Source organism: Neofelis nebulosa, chromosome 6, assembly GCF_028018385.1.
Source record: "Neofelis nebulosa isolate mNeoNeb1 chromosome 6, mNeoNeb1.pri, whole genome shotgun sequence".
Classification (NCBI taxonomy): domain Eukaryota; kingdom Metazoa; phylum Chordata; class Mammalia; order Carnivora; family Felidae; genus Neofelis; species Neofelis nebulosa.
In genome coordinates this window covers 43382279-43401825 of record NC_080787.1, presented here as the reverse complement: position 1 = coordinate 43401825, position 19547 = coordinate 43382279, and the positions used below count along the sequence as shown (strand labels likewise).

The 19547-nt window shown below is 56.5% G+C and overlaps 1 protein-coding gene and 1 long non-coding RNA gene across 6 annotated transcripts in view; one reads left to right on the top strand and one right to left on the bottom strand.

Annotated features, from left to right (window-relative positions):
* Positions 1 to 15878, top strand: part of TFEB (transcription factor EB) — a 55577-nt gene extending 39699 nt beyond the window's left edge. For all 5 annotated transcript variants that reach the window (XM_058733901.1, XM_058733904.1, XM_058733903.1 and 2 more), the window contains exons 2-9: positions 8684 to 8915; positions 9000 to 9254; positions 9914 to 9991; positions 11850 to 11970; positions 12065 to 12121; positions 12744 to 12819; positions 13416 to 13563; positions 14714 to 15878. In XM_058733901.1, coding sequence (XP_058589884.1) covers positions 8706 to 8915; positions 9000 to 9254; positions 9914 to 9991; positions 11850 to 11970; positions 12065 to 12121; positions 12744 to 12819; positions 13416 to 13563; positions 14714 to 15202 — 1434 coding nt within the window. In that variant the 5' untranslated portion in view covers positions 8684 to 8705 and the 3' untranslated portion in view covers positions 15203 to 15878. The remainder of the gene's footprint in view (positions 1 to 8683; positions 8916 to 8999; positions 9255 to 9913; positions 9992 to 11849; positions 11971 to 12064; positions 12122 to 12743; positions 12820 to 13415; positions 13564 to 14713) is intronic.
* A 1912-nt stretch (positions 15879 to 17790) lies between these two features.
* LOC131514193 (uncharacterized) lies at positions 17791 to 18689 on the bottom strand. The gene is made up of 2 exons (XR_009262978.1): positions 18375 to 18689; positions 17791 to 17956 (listed from the first exon to the last, which is right to left on the bottom strand). It is a non-coding gene; the product is annotated as an uncharacterized LOC131514193 (long non-coding RNA).
* Between the last annotated feature and the right edge of the window lie 858 nt (positions 18690 to 19547).

Below are 19547 nucleotides of genomic sequence, written 5' to 3'. Positions count from 1 at the left end.
GTCCTGGAGGGAGCTTTCCCGGGTGATGACAACGTTCTCCATTTTGGTCTAGATGGTGATTACACAGACATACACACTTGTAAAAATGCATCAAGCCTTACACTTTAAACCTGTGCATTTTGCTGGGATAAAGGACATCTCAATAAAGGGGAAAAGGCCAAAACCTTAAAATAAAAATGTTAAAAGCGTGGACCACCAACCTCATTCTTGCTCCTGGTACCAGATACCTTCTGATCAAACAGTGGACACTTACCCACGGTGAGTGTGGTTTCCATTTTCTCTTTTTCAGTACTGGAGGAAGCAGGAGGGCCCCACTTTGGCCTTTCATGACATGTAGAGAACCACTGGGCCAGATTCAGACAAACCACCTGAATTATGAAGTATCTCCAGTGTGCTGGGCACCGTGCTAAGTGCTCTGTCTGCTCCTGGTCTCTTAAAACCTGGAATTAGGATCATTATTACCCACCTGTCTCTCCCATAGCACTGCGGTGAATTATGTGATATACAAGCTTTGGAAAAGAAAATCTTATAAAAGCTGGCCCAAGGCCTTCCCGCCCTAGTCCCATAGGGGTCTTGATATGTTGTGTGTGTGTGTGTGTGCGTGCGTGTGTGTGTGTGTGTCCCTTTTCTCAAAAGAAACTTAAGAGGAGCAGTAAGAGAAGACAGTTCAGGGATGCCCTAGACAGGCATGGACAAAGGGACGGTGAACAGTGACAAAGTGGTGACATCTCTCCCCTGCCCATGTCTCCTCTGCCCTTGCCAGAGGTTTCTATACCCAGCATCCCAACTTAGATCCCAACTGTTCTGGGAGAGGTGGCTCCGGCTGGTAAGCCCCACTTGATTGATGGGAAGACTGAGGCTAGGCTGAGACACCGAGTCAGGCCCGAGGCGGAGACTCACATCCACGCCTTCTGATGCCAAGTTCTCACAGCATCTTGCGGGCAGGACTGCCGGCTCCTGGGAATCTTATGACATCCGCCCACCCCTAGTTCTCTTTGAGTCCAGGCCAGTTGATGACCCCCAGGCCCTGCAGGGACCCGTGACCCCCTTGGTAATTTCCAATGGCCACGGCCCAAGGCACGGGGATCGTGGTGCACATCCTCATTCATCAGGCCTTCCTTTGCCACTGCCTCTGCCAGAGGGAGCTCAGAGAAGACAAAACAAACCTGGGGCCTGGAATCTTCCCCTCTCTTCCCTTCCCAAGGCTGAAAGGTTACGCAAGAGGTCACGGGGTCCTTCCCCCTGCCTCCGGGAGCCTCAGCACCTGCTCAGGAGGCCTTCCTTTAGTGGTTGGTTTGATTTCCCTCCAACTCCACGGGGCAGCTCCCGCACAACTGCTGGTTTGTAACAGCCTGGATCAGAAGAAAGCTTCTTCCGACCACAGAGGCACAGAAAGTAATAAATGGCTTAAACAGGCATCCCGGCCTTTGGGCTCCCATTCTTTGTTGTTTCAGCCACCAGACATGTGTTTTTCTGGGAATACAGGAAATTATCTCTGCCCTTTGAGGAAGGGCAGAGTTTTCTCTGCTCGTGTTTGGGGATTCCAGACCATTCCATCGTCCCGGACACCCTATAGCCCCTGGGCTGGGCAAAAGAGATCAGCTAGTGAAACCCTTTGATTGTAGGGGACTTCTTCAGTGGGAATCCCTAAAATAAAATGTGGCAACTCCTACCCCCAAGTCCAGGACAGAGGGGCCTAACTCAAAACCCCAGCCCAGGGTCCAGCCTCCCCACTCATTAGCTCTGTGACCTTTGGCAAGTAACACAACCTCTCTGTGTCTGTTTCCTCATCTGTAAAGTGGGGAGGGGTGGGGGGTGGGAGAATACTGGTACTCAGATCATGAAGTAATTGTGAAAATGAAATGAAAGGTGCTTCGAACGCACATCGTCTATAGTAAGTACACCATAGGCGTATTTCTAATTATTAGTGTAAAATATTTTTTCCTGATTAGAAACACATACGTGTTCATTATAGAAAAATAACATTCCAGAAAGTAAAAAGAAAATCACTCATGACTGCATCATCAAAAGAAGTCCATGATACTCATTCATATATTTCCTCCCCAGAGGTTTTTCTACGCATATTTGTACATGGTGATGATCAGATTTTTAAAAAATGTTTATTTATTTTGAGACAGAGAGAGAGAGAGTAAGCAGGGGAGGGGCAGAGAGAGGGGGGACAGAGGATCTGAAGCAGGGTCTGTGCTGACAGCAGGGAGCCTGATGTGGGGCTTGAACTTGTGAACTGTGAGATCATGACCTGAGCTGAAGTCAGGCTCTCAACTGACTGAGCCACCCAGGCGCCCCCGGATCAAATTTTATATACAACTTTGCATCCTACTTTTTGTCACCTGACATATCCCCATGTTACTCACTGTAAACAAAACAATCCACCAGGAAGAATACCACGGAATTTATTTGACCATCTTGTATCCTGACACAGGAGATGTGTCTTGCCTGCATTTGAACTTCATAGACATTGAAGGTGCCGTGCGCATTTTTGTGGCTCCTTTTGTTTAACATTGTCTGCAAGAGGTGTCCGTGCCGTGTGTAGCAAGAGTGGGCTCACCGTCATTCCCAAGTAGCATTCCAGTGGTGATGTACCGCAGCTCCCTTCTCCATTTCCCTGCTGATGGACATCTGAGGTTTTCCGGTAGTGCTCCTGAGAACGTTCTAGCGCGTGTCCTCCGGTGAACACATGGATGCTTTTCTGTTGGGCATTCGCTTCGGAATGACGTTGCTGAGTCATGGGGTGTATGCTTTCTGCTTCCTGCTCCAAGTTTTATTTTTATTTATCATTTAATGTTTTTTTATTTATTTTTGAGAGAGAGAGTGTGAGCAGGGGAGGGGCAGAGAGAGAGAGAGGGACAAAGGATCCGAAGCGGGCTCTGTGCTGACAGCAGTGAGTCCGACGTGAGGCTCGAACTCACAAACCGTGAGATCATGACCAGAGCCGAAGTCGGATGCTCAGCCGACCGAGCCCCCCGGGGGCCCCTTCCTGTTCCAAGGTTTCAAGGATTGCCTGGAAGGCAGAAAAATCCCCAGGGAAGGTCAGGCCCCACAATTAACAGAGGGGTCCCGGCTCAGCGAAGAGCAATCTGAGGGGTGCTGCGTGATCATGCTCACTCTGAAGGCGCACATCTGGGGCTGTAATGGGAAGTGAGCTGGACCCCGGGTCCTGGCCCTTCAGCTCCAACTGGCATGTGACTTCTGACCCACTGGTGGCCACTTGGCGTCCTCACCCAGGGTCCTCGGCTGGCCTAACAACCATCGCATTGAGGAGGGCAGGGCTCAGGCCAGGCTCTGGGTGGCACCGAGGGAACTGTACCTTTGCATGTGACTGGAAGCAGGTCGGGCTCCTCACAAACGCTGGAAGCTGCCTGCTTTCTTTGCCCCTTGTAGTAAAAGAATCACACAAGTAGCACACAGCCACACTGTAAGACTTAAGCGCTTCAAAAGTAAGAATGAGAGTGGGGCACCTGGGTGGCTCAGTTGGTTAAGCGTCTGACTTTGGCTCAGGTCATGATCAAACGGTTCGTGGGTTCGAGCCCCGCATCGGGCTCTATGCTGACAGCCTGGAGCCTTCTTCTGATTCTGTATCTCCCTCTCTCTGCCCCTCCCCTGCTCACGCTGTCTCTCTCTGTCTCTCAAAAATAAATAAATGTAAAAACAACAAAAAAAGTAAGAATGAGAGACTAGAAAAAAATCCCTGTTTACTACTCCCTACCCCAAAGGTGACTGCTCTGAACATTTGGGGGGGGGGTGTTGGGGGAGCCCAGAATAGAAGTTCAAGAGTGGTTGTGAACCAGGCAGCCTGGGTTGTGTCCATCGTTCTGCTTAACAGCTGTGTAACCTTGGGCAAGTGATTTCACCTCTCTGTGCCTCGGTTTCCTCCCTGGAAGCTGGGGGGCAATGATAGTAGGTACCTCATAGGGTTGTTGTGAAGAATGGATGAGTTGACCTGCGAAAGCACATAGACCATCCCTGACCCAGAGCAGGCATTCAAGAAACCTTCTGATCCTTCTCTAATCTGTTTTGTATGTTTACCTACGTCCTGACTAAACGGGCTCAGGCTGTGCATTTAATTCTGAGGTTTCCTTTTTCAATTCAATGCTCTATCTTTGAGATCTTTTTTTTTTAAGTTTGTTTATTTATTTATTCATTGAGAGTGAGAGAGAGAGCATGAGCTGGGGAGGGACGGGGCGGGGGGGGTAGAGAAATCCCAAGCAGGCTCCACACTGTCAGCACAGAGCCTGATGTGGGGCTCTGTCTCATGACCTGAGCTGAAACCAAGAGTCTGACACTCAACCCACTGAACCACCCAGGCGCCCCTGAGATCTTCTTTCTATCTGAGGCTCTCCTGTGCTGGGATCCTCTGTCTCCTTGCCTATCCCTCATGATTTTTCCCTGTCTCTGCCCTCCCCCATCCCCTTTCCCTCAGGAAAGGTTCTGAACCTGTTCATACTAAGGTGTAAATGGCTGATGAGGGAGGCCCCCACATAGGCTTACATGAAACCGGCCCTGCCCTGACCAGAGACGTGCACGGCCTTTGAGGGGGAGCCCAGCGCCTGTCCGTTATCAGATGCCTAAGGGCATGCTAGGGAGTTCCACGCACCCACGGTGTCTCCCTGAATCCTCACAATAATCCAAGTGGCAGGTGCCCTTATGGGCTTCTTTTGGCTGAGGAGAAAACCAAGGTACAGAGAGGTTAAGTGGCTCTCCCAGTCACCCAGCCAGTATGGACACAGTGGGTGGATGGGGGTTGCTTCGGCCGCATCTGTTGTACGGGGAAGCTCATTTTGGTCACACTAAGCTGGAACCCAGACTCAGCTTAGGGCAGGGGTAGTTACGTGGGAGGTTCTGGGTGAACAGCGGAAGGGGGGTGGTGGGGAAAGCCCGTGGGTTCTGAGGGCGCAGAGAGGGGCGGCTCTCATTGTCTTGGCTAAAACTTCAGTCCCTGCCACATTTTCTATAGGACTGGGGAGAGGCAGGAGTTCTCTGGGGCATTAGACCCCCCTGGTCCCCTCAGGAGGAGGGTGTTACTCGGGGGTGGGGGCAGGGGAGAAGATTCTTCAGGGAAGCACGTAGCCCTGGTGTCTGCAGACAGCAGGCACTCCAGGCCCCTGGTGTTACCAAATGCATGAATGGTGGACCCCTTCCCAGGCCTGGTGGATCTGGAGGTCAAATGGTGAGGAGGGTTCGGGGGTCATTTTTGGTTCTCCTGTGTCCCTACTCCCGGTTCTTCCCGGCCAGACCGGGCACCGGTGCGGGGTGGGGGTTGCTTATGAATGGCTTTGAGAGTGAGCAGGTGTGCTTGAGGGCTGGGCAGGGAGTGGTTAGCATGCCCAGGGGCTATATGGGCCACCTCTGTCTGCCCTCAGATCCCCTCAAGTCCCTCCCTTAGCCCTGTCCCCGTCCCACCCAGGCCAGGCTCAGAGTCAGAGTGACCCAGGCAGGGTCAGGGGAGGAGGCTGGGACACGGAGGGAGGAAGCAGCCCTGTGACTGGGGTGACGGCTTTGACAACGGGGGTGGGGGAAGGGGAAGGCTCACTCTGCCGGTCTTCGAGCCACCCTCTGTCAGAGGACAGTGGACAGGCTAAGGCTACAAGCACCTTTCACCGCCCAGATGCCTCGCGGGTCACCATTCTCCGACATCCCCCTCCCAGGAGGCTCTTCCTGCCTCCATTTCACAAACTGAGCAGACTGAGGCTGGCGCAGCCAGTGAGAGGCCGAGCCGGACTTACCCCAGGTTCTCCTGTAGCAGAGCCAGCTCTGGCCCAGCCTGGGACGGGCACCCAGCCCTTTGTCGGAGCAACAAGGGGCTCGTTCTCCCCCAGTCCTCCCCGTGCCGGCTGGCACTGCCAGGCCCCGTGCCGCTCCCCCCGCCCCCCAGCAGGGACCAACTGAAGTCGGATTGTTCCCGAGGGGCAGGCTCCCCAGTGCTGCGTGGGTGAGCATGCAGGGGTGCAGGGCGTGCAGCTGCAGGCAGTGGGCCGGGCTGGGGTCAGAGCCCGGGAGGTCTGCAGGGCCGCAGTGCGGGGGTGTGGGGGGTGGGGTGGGGTGGGGTGGGGAGTTGGTGATGGGGAAGACAGGCTACCACTCTTTAGGAGCACGGGAAAGGGGTGGAGGCAGCAGCTGTATCCCCGCTGCAGGACAGAGAAAGGGGGGAGTGGCGGGGGGTGGTGGTGGTGGTGACTGCTCTTTTCTCCTTGGGGACGGTCCTGTTGGGAGCTGGAGAGACGCTTGGGGCTAAGGCAGCCCCTTTGCTAATTCCTGGCCGGGTGGCGGGGGTGGGGCAGAGAAGGGAGGAAGGTGAGTAAGGGTCCCTGAGTAGGCAGAGCTCTGAGGCGGATGGCGGATGGCGTGGACCCACTCTGCAAGGAAACATCCATGGTGGTAGAGGGAGCCCTGAGTTGGGGGTCATGTGGCTTGGGCTCCATTCCTGGCCCTGGGCCAACCAGACGTGCAACGGGGGCCAGGCTGCTTCCCAGCTCTGCACAGACACAGCAGTCCCCTCCGCCCCCGCCCATCCCCGACCCCTGCCCACACGGGCTGGGGAGCCAAATTGGTTGGGGTCCCATCTCTGTCTCTGTCAGACACGTAACTTCCCTGGGCCTCTAGCTTCTCCTTATCCGTAAAAGGAGAATAATGACCAAGGCTGCCTCATGGGGCTGTTTGAGGTTAAAGTGCTTGGAACAGCGTCCAGCGCCCAGGAAATGCTCAAATAGATGCAAATTATTATTATATCCATGATCCAGTGATTTTCGCTGAATATTTGCCAGTACCTTCCACTAATGCTGACTGAGTTCATGTCTGGCATTAGGCTATGCTGCTTTCTTTTGCTACCCTCCCCTCTCAGAGCTCTGGGTCTCATTCTCAGGATCCTGGGGTGCAGCTCTGGCCTCTGGTCTACACTACAGCTGACCCTGCCAGCCTTGTGTGATTATTCTTCACTCACCCACTCTGCCTACCAAATGCCACGCACTGTGCAAGACACATTATCTTCATTTAACATGCTCCTCAATCTTCTGAAGTAGAAACTGTTTACAGATGAGAACGCGGAAGCTCAGAGAGGTTAAGTGACTTGCCTAAGGTCACACAGCGAAGCGGCAAAGCTGGGATTTAAGCTCGCGTCTGCCCTGTTTGCTCATGCTTGCTCAACCAGAGGAAGTCATACTGCCTCTTGCAAAGACCCCGGAGATGGGACCCTCCGCCAGAACCTTTATGGAGTTGGGGATCCCTGGGGGCTTTGCATCTTTCAGGGAGTGTTTTAGTGGGGCGGGGGGGCTTAGAAATCATTTGGTCCAACCTTTTCATTTTGTGCACAGGGAGACAGAGGCTGAGAGAAGGGAGGTGCCAGGGTCCCTCGGTGAGCTAGGGACAGAATGGGCCCAGCTACAGGACTCACTCTGTCTTTTCCTCCCTGCTTCCTCACCAGGCCTGGGGGCCTTAGCCCCCCATCCTACTGTGACCCGTCAACGACCAGGGCCGACATGCTAGGTGGAGGAAGCCCTCCCTGGACTCTTGCAGGCCCCGGGTTATAACATTCACTGGACCGTAGACTCCCTGAGCTCAGGGACTACAGCTAGCTTGTCGCCGCACTGCCAGTGCCTGCTTCATAAATAGTAATCATTCCCTGTGCGCGTTGGTGGAACATCTACGTGTTCCAGGCCCTGGGCTAAAGGCTGAAGGCAGAGCAGTGAACAAGACAGACAAAATGCCTGCCCTCAGGGGAGTTTGCATTCCCAGGGAGAGATAGACATTGAATGAAAGAACCAAGCAAAAATGCATAATATTTAAGATGATGATAAGTGTTATGGAGTAACACAAAGAAGGAAGGGGCATAGGGAATGGAGGGGGGAGGGAGGGAGGAATTTGGCAGTTTCAAACAGGTTAGTCACGGAAGGTCTCTGTAAGGTCACATTTGGGCCTTGGAGGAGGTGAAGGAATGAGTGGTGTCTGGGGGAGGGGCATCCCAGACGGAGGGGCATCCCAGTGCAAAGGCCCAGGGGTGGGAGCGTGAGGTGTTTGAGGCTGGCGGGTGTGGCTGGATCAGGCGGAACAAGTGAGAAAGCAGGGGAAGATGGGGTCAGAGGGGCCCATGATGTGCGGACGGATCACAGAGAGCCTTTTAGGGTGGAACTTCAGCTTTTACTCCGAGTGAAGTGGGAGCCATGGACAGTTCTGAGCAGACGGAGGGACAAGATCTGACTTAGGTTGAACAGGATCCCCCTGATTCCTGAGTTGCAAGTAGAATGTTGTGGGGCAAGAAAGGAGGGTGTCTGAACATTGGGAGGCTCTTTTGAGGAAGCCAGATAAGGCAAGGTCCAGGCTGGGCCCACAGGGGGCAGGCAGGTGGAGGTCAGATCTGCCAGGATGCGGTGTGACAGAAAGAGAGGAGTCAAGGTCGGCTCCAACCTTTTGGGGTCGACCAGCTGCAATGAACAAAGAAAAGAGGGTCTCCATTTCTGGCCCAGGAACCAGGACACTTGGGTTCAAGTCTCGGCTCTGTCACTCTCCTGCTTGGTGGCCTTCGGCAAATCCTTTCTCCTTTCTGGGCCTCGGTGTCTGCTCCTGTACAGTGGGTGTGACCCCCTCCACCTGGCCTCCCCAGTTCCCCAAGACCCGGGGCTCCGAAGAGGACGTGTGCTTCACAGACTTGCCCCCCTCCCCCTGCCCACAGGGAGCCAGTGCCAGTGGCCGCCATGGCGTCGCGCATCGGGCTGCGGATGCAGCTCATGCGGGAGCAGGTACAGCAGGAGGAACAGCGGGAGCGCATGCAGCAGCAGGCCGTCATGCATTACATGCAGCAGCAGCAGCAGCAGCAGCAGCAGCTGGGTGGGCCGCCCACCCCGGCCATCAACACCCCCGTCCACTTCCAGTCTCCGCCACCTGTGCCTGGGGAGGTCCTGAAGGTAGGGCGTGTCCCGAGGTGGGGCCTGTCCCCTCCCACCCTGCTTCTAGGAGCCCTAGAACCCTTGCCTTCTCCCCCCTCCCAGGTGCAGTCCTACCTGGAGAACCCTACCTCCTACCACCTGCAGCAGTCCCGGGACCAGAAGGTGCGGGAGTACCTGTCCGAGACCTATGGGAACAAGTTCGCCGCCCACATCAGCCCCGCCCAGGGCTCCCCGAAGCCCCTGCCGGCTGCCTCCCCGGGGGTGCGGGCCGGACACGTGATGTCCTCCTCAGCTGGCAACAGTGCTCCCAACAGCCCCATGGCCATGTTGCACATTGGCTCCAACCCCGAGAGGGAGGTGAGTGAGCAGCTGGCCAGGGGCTGCCGTGAGCAGAGCTGGTGCCAGGTGCTATGCTCCTGGGACTCCTGGTCTAATGGCAAGGGCAAGGTGCTGCTGTCAGGGTCCCTCCCAGTCTGAGGGGGAGGTCCTGCTCTCTCAGGGACCCCCGTCTGAGTGGGGGAGACACAGCCCTGCCTCAGGGACCCGAGTGTGAGCGGGGGAGATACAATTCTGCCCTCAGGGAGCCCCAATCTGAGGGGGGAGTCACAGCCCTGTCCTGAGGGAGCCTCAGTCTGAGGGGGAGACATAGTCCTGACCTCAGGGAGCCCTAGTCTCATAGGAGAAGCCTCGCCCCTACTTTTGAAAGCTTGACTAGGGAGAAACAGGACCCTCCTACTGGAAAGCCCAGCACACCTGCAAAGCCATGTCCAGACAGAGGGTATATAAAGCAATCTCCCTGGGGCAACTTGGCTCTTTGGGAAGAGCCCTGGCCTTGGCCTTGAGGCCTGTGGGACCTGGACAACTCATCCTCTGAACGTTTTTCCTTCACTCCACCCAAGATGAGCCAGTTGAGTGAGGTGGGCTCCAAGGTCCCTTCAGATCAGTGGCTGTCCCGGTGCCCCTTCCCTGTGCCTTTCTCCCAGTGGGCCCTCCCCAGACGGACTTTTCTCTTTCAGTTTGATGTCATCGACAACATTATGTGTCTGGATGACGTCCTGGGCTTCATCAATCCTGAAACTCAGATGCCCAACACGGTACTGCTGGCCAGGGTGGGGTGGGTGTGTCAGAGGGAGAAGGTAGAGGTTCTACAGTGGCTCTGAGCCTGGGGAGAACTAGAGACAGGGCTCCCCCCTACCCCCGGTCCCAGGCAGAGCCATCTTGCTGCAGATGACAGTCGCCTCCATCAAATCACGTGACCAGAGCCCAAGGCTGAGCAGAATTATGAATCCAGAGAGATGCGTCTAGCCTGTGTGCATGAGGCGGGCTTCAGTGGGGAGTGGTGTCTGGGCAGTTGGGAAGGCTTCCTGGGTGGGGTTAGGGGAGGGGGCAGGAGGGACTGGTGCCGGGCCTCAGCAGAGCAGGGAAAGCATTCCTGGAGGGGAGCAGTGTGGCCCTGAGCTGATGAGTTCCTTTGGGATCTGGGATGTCCCTCTTCTGCAAAGCCTAGGGCCCAGCGGGCACAGGCCTGTGTCCCTCACTCCACGGGACAAGTGATAGGGGGCTGGCTTTGTCCCCTCCCTCCAGCAGCCTCCTGGAGTGTGAATGCTCTCTGGGCCTCCTGGACAGGGGTGAAGAAGCAGATGGGAAGGAGCCAGCCTTAGAATCAAGAGGCCTAGCTTCTGGCTTTGGCTGTGACCTTGGGAAGTCCCTTAACTGTTCTGAACGCCAGTTTTCTCAGCAGCAAAATGGGGGTGATGCCGTCTACCCACAGGATTGTGGGAAAATGAGATAAGGCAGGAAATCGGGGGCTAGCTCCGCACAGGGTGACACGTTTACACGGAACAGGTGGAATTGTGGGTGTCCCCACCCCTTTTGGGAAGGTCCTGAACCTCAGCTGCTTCCTCCTGCTCCTTGGGCCTGACCCTATGACCCTGATCCTGGCCCCATCTTAGGACACTGAGGGGAAGCCCCCAAATCTTTCAGTGGGAAGTCAGAGTCAGTCCTTAATCCCCACTGCCCTGGTGACATTGCCCAGTGGCTTAGCAGGAACTGGTCAGGGCCAGTTGGGTCTGAAACCTACTGCCAGCAGAGCAGGGAAGGCTGGGGAGAGAGAGAGAAAGCCAGACTGCACAAGTGTTCAGTCCCTTTAGGCCGGGTATCTGGTAGGGCACCTGTGTGCCCACTTAGGGTTCTGGACCTGTGATTTGCTCTGTGTGTTCCTGTGGCAGGAGCTGGGGTGATCATTCCAGAACTCAAGTCTGTCCCTGCCAGGCCTCTGTTTATCCCCCTACTGGCTGCCCATTGCAATATGCCAGGGTCTTTGCAAGTCGAATCTAGAACTCCAGGGTGTATCTCCTGCCTTGCCCACATCATGCTGTCTACTCTTGCAGCTCAAGCTTCTACTTGTGACTGCCCCCCCCCCCCGCCCCAGCTCTGTCTGTCCAGCCCCGCGTCTTTGCTCAGCCGTCCCCCTGCCAGTCCAACCCTTCCTCACTTCTTTGCTCAGGACTCAATTCAAGTTCCATGCCCTCCAGAAACTTTCCAGAAACTCCAAAACAGATTAGGTGCTCCTCCCCTGGGCTTCCAAATGCCTGGGACGACTTCATCCCCTCCCCTGTCAGCCCTTAGGGCTGTTACCTGGTCTGATCACTCTGCAAGGATTCTAGCCACTAGGCTGGTGGCTCCTGGAGGGCAGGGGCCACACCTTATTTAGTTCCCAACCCTACAGACTTCCAGTAGAATTGCCCAGTGAAAAGGCCCAGGGTGGAGCTTTGACATCCTGGTGCTGGCTGCAGACCCTTTGAGCTGAAAGCGTGGCCGGGGAACATCAGTACAGCCTCCCCTGGGCGTCCCTGGGAAAGAAAGGCTGTTCCTGGGATGATGGGCCCTGGGCAGGGTCCCCTGTGGAGAGGGGACTGCTCACCGGGTCCCTCTCCCCACCTCACCCCACAGTTGCCCCTGTCTAGCAGCCACCTGAACGTGTACAGTGGTGACCCCCAGGTCACAGCCTCCCTGGTGGGCGTCACCAGCAGCTCCTGCCCCGCTGACCTGACCCAGAAGCGAGAGCTTACAGGTACCACCTCCCTGCCTGCCTGTGCCCTGGCTCCCTACTCCTCCCTGTCCTTCTCCCTCCCTCCCAGCTCCTCTCTCCTTTCCCTGGCCTCCAGATGCTGAGAGCCGGGCCCTGGCCAAGGAGCGGCAGAAGAAAGACAATCACAACTTAAGTGAGCCCCCCACGCCCCTCACCCCCACCCCCTGGGTTCCTGCTCCCTGCCTCCCTCCTCCTCACTCTCACCTGAGCTACCCAAAAAGCCATCTGGACCCGAGCTCTCATTGGGGCTTTATAATTTTTAATTAAATTTTTTTTATTAATTAAAAAAAAAAAAAAGCCACTCTGACCTGCCTGGGTTCTACACAAGACCTTAAATCTGCGCTGGGATGACTGGTGGGTTCAGCCCTGCCTTCCTCCCACTGGCCCTCTTTGGGAGATGGGGGTGGGAGAGGGGCTCCGGAGAAGAGACAGTCATGAAATCCCCAGCACTTCAGAGTGAATGGGTTTATCATATCGTATTGTTGTCTTTAGGGTGTGCAACCTGGGAAGCCAGGGAAGGTGTTCTGGGTCATGTGGGCAGAGATTCCTACCCCTGGCCGGCTTTGCTGCCTCGCAGAGCCGCTGGGTTGTATCCATCTGCACCGGGGCCCCTCCTTCCCATAGTGATCCCATTCCCTTCCTCACCCATTACTTCCCAGAAGGGCCAAGTCACCCCTCCTTGGGCCGGGCCGACCCTTCTCCTCCCATGGGGTCCCATCCTTCTAATTGCTCCCTCCGGGATTTGTTACCTTTAGTTGAAAGGAGGCGGAGGTTCAACATCAATGACCGCATCAAGGAGCTGGGAATGCTGATCCCCAAGGCCAACGACCTGTGAGCAGTTTCTAGGGCGGGGGGTGGGGGGGTGGGGGGGGTGGCGGGAGACGCTAGGGGCTGGGGGCGGGGCACCAGCGGCTGACCGGCTGGTTGCCCAGGGCAAGGGCTGGGAACAGAATCCCTTGGTTGCTCCCTTCTGGGAGCTTATCATCTATTTGGGAAAAAAAGATCCCTCCCTTATCAGGACAGCTCCAGACGGAGGAGCAAAATCCCAGAAGTGAGGCAGGGGTGGGGGCTTCCTGGAGGAGGTGTCATGCTGGCATCGTTTGGTGAGGGCTTTTGGACTGGCTTGGAGGGGTCCAGAGAGTCGAGAACTGACGTGGGTTTGGGCAGCCCAGAATGGAAGGCCTGGGGAAGGAGGCCGTTCGGCATTGCTTGCTTCCCTGGGATTACCGGGGTGGGCGCTGGCAAGAGTCACCCGCGAGGGTCTGTCCTGTTCAGATGGGAGCACGGCCTTCTCCACAGATGGGGGCGGGGCGCATCTGGGGTTCCGTGGGCAAAGTTGGGAGACCTGCGGCATCGGCTTCTGGAACCAAAGCGGGGTTTTCCTTCCTCCCGCTGAGCCTGCACGTGTGATTCTGCCTGGCCCGCAGGGACGTGCGCTGGAACAAGGGCACCATCCTCAAGGCCTCGGTCGATTACATCCGGAGGATGCAGAAGGACCTACAGAAGTCCCGGGAGCTGGAGACCCACTCTCGGCGCCTGGAAATGACCAACAAGCAGCTCTTGCTCCGCATCCAGGTCCGGCCCCTGCCCTTGGACTTCTGGAGGAGCTCTGGCTCCTGCCTCGGGCCTGGCTCCGCCCCCGGGGGGGAGGGGCAGGGCTTATACTTCCGGAGTTGGAGGAATGAGAATGGAAGGAACGCTGGCTAAGGAGCAATCCCCAGCAACTTTAAGCAACAAATACCAGCTAGAGATTCTGTTCTGTGGGACCCTCATTTAGAGTTTGTTTATTTTGAGAGGGAGAGAGAGAGAGAGAGAGAAAGTGCGCGAGCGCGTGCATGCTCGTGGGGGAGGGGCAGAGAGCGAGAGAATCCCAAGCAGGCTCCACGCTGTCAGCGCAGAGCCCAACGTGGGGCTCAGTCCCACTAACCGTGAGATCATGACCTGAGCCCAAATCAAGAGTCAGGATGCTCAAGGGACTGGGCCACCCAGGCGCCCAGCCACGTAACTCTTATGGTGACACTTGTCACCCCGGCTCACATTTCCTTAATCAATGCAAGTACATGCCTACACTTAACCTCAAGGAGGCAGGGAAGTGCAAGCCTACCTCGTGTGGAAGGCAGAGAGCTGGAATTATTTGGAACGCTAAGTCTCACCACTGGACAGAAACTACAGAAGGCTTGGGAGAGTCACTCCTACCATCTGGAGCAGAAGGTTCTAGTCCTGGCTGTGCTCAGGGCCTCTGTCCTATTTGGATCTGAGGCTGCTCATCAACACAAAGGGCGGTTGCGTGGCAGCTTTTAAACTTTTCTATTTCTCATAGGAGGTAATACCACTGACATTACAATCCAGCACACAGAGCCACACTCCAAGTGAAAAATCAAAGTTTCATGAAAGAACCCTCCTTCTTAATAGATGCAGTGCATTCTGGTAATTTCTATTCTGGTCTAGTCTAGGCAAGTCTATTTCAATTAAAAAAAAAAATAGAGGGTGAGCTGGTCAAGAGGCACTACAGTGGTTTCACAACCCGTTAATGAGTTGTGACTTGTAGTTTGAAAAAAACACTGGTCTAGACTCTAGAAGCCTATACTTGCTTCCAGTGGAGCCATTTTGTGGTCTTGGGTGCAGCCAGGGGAAGGGCAAGGGGCTGCGGCGGGGGGGCCCCGGGGAAGGGCGGCTGGGGCCCATGAGTGTGTGCCCCCAGCCTTCTCTCTGCCTCACCTTGCAGGAGCTCGAGATGCAGGCTCGGGTGCACGGCCTCCCCACCACCTCCCCATCGGGCGTGAATATGGCCGAGCTGGCCCAGCAGGTGGTGAAGCAGGAGCTGCCCAGTGATGAGGGCCCGGGGGAGGCCCTGCTGTTGGAGGCCGAGGTCCCGGATCCTGAGCCACTGCCGGCTCTGCCCCCCCAGGCCCCGCTGCCCCTGCCGGCCCAGCCACCTCAGCCACCCTCCCCATTCCACCACCTGGACTTCAGCCACGGCCTGAGCTTTGGGGGCGGGGGCGACAAAGGGCCCCCAGGCTACCCCGAACCTTTGGGGCCAGAGCACAGCTCCCCGTTCCCCAACCTGTCCAAGAAGGATCTGGACCTCATGCTCCTGGACGACTCACTGCTACCGCTGGCCTCCGACCCTCTCTTCTCCACCATGTCCCCCGAGGCCTCCAAGGCCAGTAGCCGCCGGAGCAGCTTCAGCATGGAGGAGGGCGACGTGCTGTGACCCTGGCTGCCGCCATGCTGGGGAACAGGGGCAGGCCTGGGGGCTGGGAGGCCCGGGGCCGCCTCCCTCCCACCCTTTGGGCTGCACTTGTGTGTGAGGTAACAAACTGGCCTGCCTCACTCCTTCCTGTAGGCCCCTGTTTGGACTTAGTGCCTGCTTGGCAGCCTGTGGGGTCAGGAGAAGCCCCCCCCCCCCCCCGCCTGGCTCAGTACTCCCCAGGGACAGCCCTCTTGATGGGGCTGGACAGGAACAGGCCTTCAGCCTGGCTCCTGGAGGTGAAATCATGAGGGGAAGGGAGGGGACGGGTGTGCTAGAGGTAAGAGGAGGTCCTGGGTGGGGTGGGGGGGTGTCTCATCTTCTGAGTCTGATCCCCACCCCTGCCGGTGAAGGAGGACATGTTGGAGCAGGGGGCTCAGGAAGTTCCTTTTCTGAGGCAGCAACTGGTCCAGGGGGTGCCCAGGCCTGCCTTTCTGGGACTCAGATGGCAACAAGTCTGTCCTCCAGCCTGGCACCCCCACCCCCCTTTGGTGCTAACAGCTCTCTACCGGGTGGTGTGAGGGCGGGGGTGGCTGGAAGAGGGGGCACTGGGTTCAAGTTAGAGCGTGGGGTCACTGCTGGAAGAGCAGCTCCCCCCAGGCTCCCCACTTTGTGCCTTTAGTAAACACTGTGCTTTGTACCTGCTTGTCCTCTGTCTCTTTGGAGTGTGTGTCTGGGGCTGACGCAACGGGGGAGGATTCAACCCAATGCGCACCATTATGGATTTCGAATTCCAATGCCCTTTGTGGGGATGGGGTAAGGGTTACAGAAAGGAGGGAACAAGCCCATCACCTGGTTCCCCCCACTTCCCAGACTTGCCTCCAGGGGAGCTGGAGATGTAGCCTTACTTAGGGAGCTTAGGGACGGAAGGGGGGGACAGTGTCCCTCCTTGTGGCCACAAGATGGCACTGCAGCCACGCTGGTTCCACGCCCCAACTGTGGCCTGACACGGCTGAGCCCGATGACGTGGGGGCCAGTTGCTATAAACCAAGTCTTTTCTTCTTAGCTGCCGCTTAGGCTACCCCTGGCCCGGGGTGGGGGACATGTTTCTCTTGTTCCTGAATGCCTGTGCTAGTGGTGACCTCTCCAGATTTTTCTCCCTCCCTGAGTGGGCTGACACCTGCTTAAGAAGGTCAAGCTGCCTGCTCCGTGGAGGCAAGGCCAGCCCCTCTGCTCTTTGACAGAGTCTCTAGCAGGAGAGGCTCCCTAGTCACTGAAGGGCTGAGTCCTTGGGTTTGGGGAAAGAGGGATCCAACTGAACTAATTTGGGTACCAGACGCTGGGTGGAGTCAGGGACGGGGAGTGGCCCTATTCTCCACTCTGGCACTGTCTGTCCTCCAGGGCGGCCTCGGCAAATCCTTTCCTGTCTCTGGGCTTCTGTTCCCCAGCCCCAGAATAGTTCCCATGCACCTCTGCTCTCAGATCCTGGGATTTTACGACCTCATGTGGGATGGGAAGACAGACTTGGGGCAGTGAGGGGCAGGGTGGCAGATTCTTGAGGGCCCAGGTGTCTTGGGGAGGGAGGAGAGGGTCTTTTTGGGCTTTGCCTACTTCTCTCTCGACTTCCCACAGTCTTCAGGCAGAGACCAAAATGGCTTTCTCCTCACGGGGCCCTGGGAGGCCGAAGGGGCCTAATTAAAAAAAAAAATTAAATCCCAGGATGAAAGTGGCTAAGAGGGCAATTTCCTCTGTGCAGAACTGGAGATCAAATCAACGTTGGAGCAATTAACGCGAGAGGGGGAGGAGGAAAGGGAGCCGGGTGTGTGGGTGCTGAGGGTGGCGGGGCTGGCGGAGGCTGTAGGATTAATCTGAAGGTCAGATGGAGCCGTGGATGACCTTGGAGAGGTTGAACCAGCCCTGGAGCGCTGGCATCTCCTTCCAGTTCCAGGCCTCACCCCACAGCCTTGGGAGCCCAGGCCCTCCTGGGGCAAGCCCTGGACTCTGGGGGATAGCTGATGGGCGCAGGCTTGGGTCACGCTGACACTGGAGCGGGTAGGGGTCTGGGAACTTCCAAGTCTAGTCCTTAAGGCAAAACTGAGAACTCTCTCCTACCCTGTTTTCCTTCATCCTAGGGATTCAGTCAGTGAACTGGGTAGCTGCCCTCCTGCTTCCTCATGCGGCCCAAGACGGCCTGTATTCCCCCCTCCACCTGCCTGCTGGCTTCCGGTCCCCTAGGTCCTTCAGCACTGCCCCACCTGCCGCTGGGAAGCAGGGCCTTTGGGCAGAACTGAGGGTGTGAGTGGAGTTCTGGCCACAAGAGGGCGCCGCAGAGCCAGGACCTGGCCGCTGCGGGCGCCCACTGGTGGGAAATCGTGGAATCTCAGCTTCATTGTACATTCCAAGCTGTCTGCCTCCGGGCCCTGCCAGCCCAGTGGGTTTGGTTAAGGCAGGCCCAGGTGCTACCTCCAGGATCTCAACAAGCCACCAGAAAGTGTTCGTGTATCTGAGACTGGTCTGCATGACCCTTAGCTTGTGGCTGCAGTAGAGTCAGGCCGGCAGCTGCCAACTGGTGGTTATGGACATCTCTGGTTAAATACAGTAAGAGGCGTGAATGCTTTCTTCACTCGCGCTCTTTATTGTAGACAACACCCTTCCAGACTTCAAGGTCTCACGAGGGGGAAATTAGTTTTTTCAAGGGGGAGTGGGTAAACAGGCTGGTGTGAGAGCACAGATGGACCCATCCGACCCCCTCATTTCACTTGAGGAAGCCCCCGAGGCCTTGAGAACAAAGCAAAAGTGTGAAGTGGGATTGGGGTCTGGGAAAGAGTGCAAGCTAAGTAGGGGGAGGACAAGAAACCGTTGCACCCTTAGGTCGCACGAGGGGCCCCAAAGCTGGAGGTAGGGCGCTGGACGTGAGGATCCCGTCATCCTCAGCTCCCTTTCTTGTGTCTGTCTCTTTCCCCCCGGGCCAGCCGCTAGATTCTCACCTCCTTGTACCATGAAGGAGTGGAGATCTGAGCCCCACAGACCAAGATAGACACCTGCATTGGTGTGTATACACAGGATGGTGGCCTTCCACCCCTGCCTTCCACGGAGATTTCCCCTCCTGGGCGTTTGGACAGACGGCCGGGAGCGGATGTGGGCACTGCTGAAGCCCGGCCGGGGCGGCACCGGCTCTGTGTTCCTTAGTGCCTACCTCCTCAGTGTCCTCCTTGGGATTTCCGTCACCCACTGCTCCTTTAAATCGAGATTCTTGGGGCGCCCGGGTGGCTCAGTCGGTTGAGCGTCCCACTTCGGCTCAGGTCATGATGTCTCAGTTGGTGAGTTCGAGCCCCGCATCGGGCTTGTGGCTGTCAGCGCGGAGCCTGCTTCAGATCCTCTGTCTCCCTCTCTCTCTGCCCCACCCCTGCTCACTCTCTGTCTCTCAAAAATAAATAGAACATTAAATCGAGATTCTTCCTTCATTGTTTGGAGCCACTGACTTGGATCAGAATCTGATATACACTCTGGATCTTCCCCCTCCCCCCCGCAACACATAGTCCCCTAGAAAGGAATCCCAAGTTTAACATTCCTGCTCCCAACCCATGCCCCCTTCCCCACCTCAGAGCCCATTCCCCTCCCCTGCCTCTCACAGCCACCTGGCATATCAGCTGGAACAGCTAGAAAGAGCCCCTTGGAGTCACCTGTCCCTCACCTGCTGGGACCCGCACTTCTCAGGGTCCAGTCCCCACCCCCCCTCCCAGGCTCCTTTAGCCTCATCCTTTTTCTTTGCTCTCTCTTTTCCGAGGGGGGCAGTGGAATTTATACAATATTTAAGCAGCCAGAGCCGAGTCCGGGAAGATATTATTAATGTAAAAGGGACGGGCTGCAAATGCTTTTGGACCTGGTTACAATTAGAGGGTGATTTTTCTAAAGGTCAATGAATTCAGATAATATCCACAGGGGGGAGAGAAATTTAATACCTTTTTAGTGAATTAATTAATTATAATATTATATCGGCTTGGGGTTCTTTTCCAGAGTGATTAAGGGAGCGATCCGTCTTCTGTGAGGCCGGGGAACGGCGCCCGCCGCCAGCGAGGACCCTGTCTCGGGGCTCAGGATGGGGCCCTTCCTTCTCCTCTCACCCCTGCAGCGGCCAGGGAGTTGGAGGGGCTGGTGGGCAGCAGGGGAGGCAGGCCGGCCCCGGTCCGGATGAGGGCAGGCACAGAGACACAGTGCCCTTTCCCCTCAGCCTGTGTCCGCAGGCCCAGCCCTCCTCCTGCTGTCTTATCACAGGAGAGCTGAGGCATGAGTTATGGCCTCCTCCTTTCCATTTGGAGAAACCGAGGCCCACAGGAGTCAGAGACTTGCCCCGAGCCCTACTATGAGT